Raw genomic sequence first — 5,939 nt, 5'->3', positions numbered from 1 at the left:
TACTGGTTCCAGAAGCCCACCGAGCTCCGGGTCGCCGGGACGCTGGAGGAAGTGGCAGTCGTGGAAGCGGGAAGTCGGTCGGCGGTGGAGCGGCTACTCCGGGCGGGCGGACGCGCCGCCTTGGTCATCACACCGTGATGCTTCATGTGTCCCTGGGAGTTGACACGAGGAAGAGGATATTTTTCGGTTGAAGAAGTATTTGATCACCACAATAATAATACGAGGGAACTTCCCACAATGACAATACATCTCTCTCTATCTGTTTATAACGTTAGCATCCCATGTTGAAGACGGAGGTTGATCACATTGAGCTAAACTATGTGATGATATGATCGCAAACCAACATTTCAACCTATCAGGCGACAGATTTGCTCCTAATTTCAAACATAAAATCCTGATCACTGTTAAGTCACTATTTTCTCACTAAATTTCAAACATCCGTCAAATTTGAAGCCAGCCAAGCACACAATAAGAAGCAAAGCAAGACACATAAAGAAAAAGTGCACGCTAAATAAATTGATGTCACACCTCTATCACTGGTCTTATTAAATAAATAAAAGAGGTTGATAGAGGTTGACTAAAAAAACTGATATTAGAAAAACTATATCGCAGTACTTCTAAGGAAGAATAAGTCACTTTTTTTTTTTCTTTTACTAACTTTTACCAACTCTCACCTTCAAGCCGCTGCGGCTGGCGTACTCCTTCCCGCACTCGGCGCAGCAGTAGGTCTTCTTCTCGGGACGAGACATCGGCGGGGGCAGTGTCGGGGCGAGGATTATGGGGACTGAAGTGGCCAGCTGTTCGCTCGCAACCAGCCCGGCGGCCTTGCTACCTTCCATCCTTTCTTCCCTTCCATAGGAACCAAATTGGAGGCCCTGGCGGGTCTCCCTCACAAAGGTGGCGGCGCTTTGCGACCTGGCTGTCGTCTCGCCGCCGCTGGCGTCGGCGGCCCCCATCGACAGCATGGTTTGGGGCTTCTCGTCATGCACAGTTTCTTGGTCTTGCTTTGGTGGCTGTGACGGTGCGGGGGAGCCGATGTCGTCCGCTTCGGCGCGTTCCGGATTTCCCGGCATCTGGGAACGCTCCGATTCCAGGGCGGGCGCTTCGTGTGCTTTCGCGGGGTCTTGACTCAGTAGGAGGAGAGACGACGTGGTGGCGCCGGGGCAGGGGAGGCCGAAGGAGGCACCACACGCGGGCGTGCTCAGCAAGTCCTCCAGGTTGGATCTGGAGCCGGCGAAGAAGGCGTCGAAGGAAGCCGTGGCCTCATCTTCCGGACTGTCCGCTATCAGAACACGAGATGATATGGCGGTCTTACTGACAGCCGAGGAAGTGGGCGAGGCGACAGACTTTGACAGGTGCAAATCAACTGCAGCTATTTGTTCATCTTCTTTGTCTTTGCAAGCCGGAGACCCAGCGTCTTCGGGTTGCGGGGCCGGTGAGGGGGTGCTGACACAGAGGACAGGCGGGTCAAAACTGTCCGGGGGTGGGGTTTGCGTGGTGGGATTCAAGGAAGGGTCTGGGCTGAGGTCGGACGGGGGGATCAAGTCTGGACTGGAGGTCCCAGATTTGCTCGGATGATTAGAACAGGCCGATGATGTCACATTAGCTGAAACAGGAGCAGAGCCCTCCATTTGTGTTGGAAAGTGAGTGTTTGGAGATGACGCTTTTGATTGGCCAGCTTCAGCCAGAGGAGGGGTTTTGGTTGCGACGGCAGGTAGGTGAGAGGGCTGTGGCTGAGACTGTGACGGGTGAGTGGCATCTGACTTAGTTGGCATATCAGGTGGTGGGTCCTCGGTCCCATCAGGAGGCAGCTGCCCACCGAGGTGCATGCGGATGTGATGCTGGAGCACCAGGGCATTGGTGAACTTACGCTGGCATAATGGACAGGAGTTTTGGATGCGCGCGTTGGGCGGTCGGGCACGGTGGGTAGCCAGATGCGATCGCAAGCTGCCTTTGGTTGAGAATGATCGCCCGCAGAGTTTACAAGGGAAAGGGCGCTCCCCGAGGTGGGTCGCCTGGTGCAGACGCAGTGCCCTCGGACAGCTCAGAACTCGGAGACATACCCCACACTGGTTGGGTGCCAGTGCGTTTCCTGCACCTATGATACTCAGTGCTGGTAACATAGTCCCTGCCAGGGTGCTAGCGGCATTAGCACTCATTCCTAGGGCAGCGACCATCTCGCGGGTGAAGGTCGAAACAGAGGTCGGGGCGGCCGTCGAGGACGGTGCGGAGGCCATGACATAGGTGCTAGAAGTACTTGCATTTGTGAGGACATTGCTGAGTGACGCTGCTAAGGAGGTTGCCGCACTACTAGCCAATGTACCCCCCATCAAGGTGGAAGAAGAGGAAGAGGCCCACGGAAAAGAAGAGTTTGAAGGCTCCTTCTCCAGCTTTTCAACCAGCCTCTGCAGCTTGGATGTGTCTGACGTGGGGGTAGGGGAGGCCAAAGAGGAGGGCAGGGAGGAAGGAGTAGATGTGGATGGACCTGAGCCTTTTGGAAATGAGGAAAAGGGGTATGAAAGTTGTGAGTGCGGGGAAGAAGAATGGTGTTGTGAGGATGAAGTAGCAGAAGACGGGAGGTGTAGCAGCCCCAGCACTGGATGGTGGTGGAGGGACGTGTGGGTAGAGGAGGAAGATGAGGAAGGGGAAGATGGAAAGAGGAGTTTGGGCAGTTGGGCCAGCTGAGAGTAGGCCGAGGGAGGTATTACGGGGGCATGGGGAGGTGTGTTTTCATCAAAATGTGGATGCTTGGCTCCCTTGAATAATCCCGTAATGTTGGAGGAGGAAGCCAACGTGTTGGAGAGGAGGGAGGAAGCCAGAGAGGAGGTGGAGGACGAGGAAGCCAAGGAGGAAGAGGATGAGTTGGACGAAGCAGAGGCAATGGAGGCCACAGCGGCTGCAGCGGCAGCCCTGTTGAGTTGCAGCAGAGAGTGGGAAATCAGGGCCAAGTCAACGCTGGGGGGCAGGGGCAGAGTGGAAGGAGCAGGCCCCCCTGACGCACCGAGAGAGAAGCCACCGCTGGCACTACCGGCCTCCAAACTATCTGTCTCATCCTCGGGCCTGCGCTTTCGTCTCTTCTGCATCATATTAATATTACTGATAGAGCCGCTGCTGCTGCTCATCGACTGCCCAAGATCTGACCCCCCAGTTGCGACCAAACCCGGCCCAAACAAGGATGGCGGCAAGAGGGAGAGCGAGAGCTCTGGGTTCTGTTCCCGGTGGCGGAGGAAGTGCACCTTCAGGTTACCTCGTGTGGTGAAACGGCTGAGGCAGACCGGACACTGGTAGGGTCGCTCGCCCGTGTGCGAGCGCAAGTGTATCTGCAGAGCGGAATCGCTGCTGAACATCTTCCCACAAAAGCGGCAGGCGTGCTGCAAACGGCCGGGGGAGGCTAAGCCCGAGAGAGAGGAGGATCCCAGTGAGGCCCCACCAATTGAAGACTGCAGGGAATGCTGGGACGATTGGGCAATAGATGAAGAGGCCGGGAGGTTTGGGCTGAAAAAGGACAGGCCGCTTTGTCCACCGGCTGAAGTGGTATTTGGTGACTTCTCATGGAGATAGCGGCTGGGCAGGGACAAGGATAGAGCTAGGGGATGGTTGGAGGAAGCCATGCTGTAGATGGAGGATGAGGCAGAGGAAGCGGTGGAGGGAAGTGAGGCGAGAGTACTACTCCTGGGGTAACCGTGAGCCCCCGAAGCCCCTTCTGCTCCCTCAATCTGGGCCTTGAGCGGCTGCAGTATTTGGGACAAAGGGTGACTGGGTTTAGAGGACTTGTGGGTCGATTGGGAAGGGAGAAGGGAGGTGAAGCACGCCAAGAGAGGGGCCACGGAGGTCGCGGGCTGAGCCGCAGAGTGCTGCTGCGTGGGACTTAAGGCCTGGTCACTTCCCTCCAGGCAAAGCTGAGGCAGGGGACCGAGAATATGCTGGGCGGGCGTGTCCATGGTGTAGGAGGCCCCGCCCAGACTAAGCACCTGTCTACAGATCTCCTCGGTTATCTGCATCTGATGAATCTGCCTCTGCTGCAGCACCCGCAGCTCCTCCAGGATCAGCGTGATGCTCAGCTGGGCCCGAGAGGGGGCGGCCGAGGCCGAGGTCACCCCCGGGCTCGGGGTCGGGGTGACAGGGCTGGGGGGACCCTCGGGCACGGGACTGGGGCTCCCGGGGTGCGGCGGCGGGCAGAGGGAGGCGGAGGAGGAGGAGGAGGAGGACGAGGTGGTGGTCGTGGCCGACACGCCGAGTTTGGGGGACGCCATTATCGCGCTGCGGAGCGTGTGGACGAGGCCGCTCGCGGAGGAGGCGCGACTGCAATCGGTGAGGTGGAGGGCAAGTAGCGGCTGAGTCTGGGGGGACAGATACGCGCCGGGGGAGTCCGGGGTGGTCGGGGACGGGAGGTCTTTAAGCGTGCGCTGGGAGCAGGGGTCGGACTGGCCTGGGTAGTCGGGGAGCAACGGACCCTTGGAGGGCAGAGAAGGGGTCTTACTGCCCCAGAAGGAAGAAGAGGACAAGGGAGAATCCGGGTCGAACGAAATGGAGATTGACTTCACTGCCGGTTGGTCATCTAGTGAAAAGGACAAAAAAACAAAAATGGAGATGTTATTGCGTCCTCGGGCGTGGTAGCCTAAATGTAAGAATGTTGTTTAAAATAAGCTGTTTAAGTATGGGCCTACGCACGTTAAACGCTACAGCAGTGCAGAGTGTATGGGATTAAGAGAGGCATTCTGACAAATGATCCAGACACCAAAACAACTGGGGAAAGAAAATGTGACTCATACCTAAAATCAACGGCTAGAATCCTGAACTAGTAAAGTATCTAACAATCCAATTTACTCCCCTTGCTCTTACACAACCGTATCAGCCGCCTCCCCTGTTCTCCTCTTTTTTTTCTCCTTCATTTTATCTCTGTGCAATGAAGCATCCACAGCGCGCACACGCACGCATGCTCACACACACACACACAGCCCTGTATACATACACACAATGCCACTGATCTGCACGACCACACCGTTCACCCAGCGAAGAGACTACCTTGTTTCCAAGACAACGCATAGGACAATGGTCTTCACCTCAGAAACCCCCCTTCCTACCATCAAAAATGCCAGATACAAACACTTAGACAGTCTTTTACCACCCCCCCCTTTTTTTTTCTCCTCCCTTTCATCTCAGTAAGGACCCTTCCCCAGCAGCCCAATGGGAGGCAAGGGGTCAAGTCCTGGATCTGGTACTGGACACTGTATTTGGCCCCTGATTGGCTGCTAGACTTGACCTTATGCACACAAAGGTCACATTCCTGCCACGGTTTAGGCAAAGACAGAGGAGGAGAGGTGGCGTGCAAAGGAAAACAAGCAGGGCCGTCGGAGAGTTCGGATGACTCTCTGTCGTCCTGCTCACCTATACACCTAAACCCTCGTACAGTGCATAAACATAGTACAGGGTACATGCACAAACATACCTATCTGGCGGTAGGGCGAGTTGGAATGGGCAAGAAACCTTCTCTGTGTCTTTAAGGACCAAATGTATTCAAAAGCGACTTTTATCTGAGGGTTACAGCTAACGTCACCGTTGGACCAACACAAGTTGACGCGCGCGCGTACGCACCCACACCCACACCCACACCCACCCACACACACCCACACACACACACACACACACACACACACACACACACACACACACACACACACACACACACAGAGCTTTGTGGGTATGTTCATGCTTCAGCTACCAACAACAAAGTCTAAAGAGCACAATGGGATTTAATTCAATTGCGGTTACAACACCTTATACAGTTCCCCATCAGAATTTCCTTGCCTTGACCTTCTCCAGCTCATCGCTTGGCTTCCATCAAGTCAAATTATGTTTACTTGCAGTTAGTACGTTTTTTTATTCATTAACTTATTATTACAACATTTTTTTGGTGTTTTTCTCAGCCCCTACTCTAG

General features: G+C 55.1%; 1 protein-coding gene across 1 annotated transcript in view; it reads right to left on the bottom strand.

Moving 5' to 3' along the window:
- sall2 (spalt-like transcription factor 2) overlaps positions 1–4,253 on the bottom strand; it is a gene marked incomplete at its 5' end in the record, with an annotated part of 5,369 nt that extends 1,116 nt beyond the window's left edge. The window contains 2 exons of the mRNA XM_080010472.1: positions 1–152; positions 675–4,253. The exon at positions 1–152 is cut by the window's left edge and continues 1,116 nt beyond it. Coding sequence (XP_079866598.1) covers positions 1–152; positions 675–4,253 — 3,731 coding nt within the window. The remainder of the gene's footprint in view (positions 153–674) is intronic.
- Between the last annotated feature and the right edge of the window lie 1,686 nt (positions 4,254–5,939).

Source organism: Zeus faber (assembly GCF_960531495.2).
Source record: "Zeus faber genome assembly, chromosome: 12".
NCBI classification, from domain to species: Eukaryota; Metazoa; Chordata; class Actinopteri; order Zeiformes; family Zeidae; genus Zeus; species Zeus faber.
This window is presented reverse-complemented; position numbering and strand designations above follow the sequence as displayed.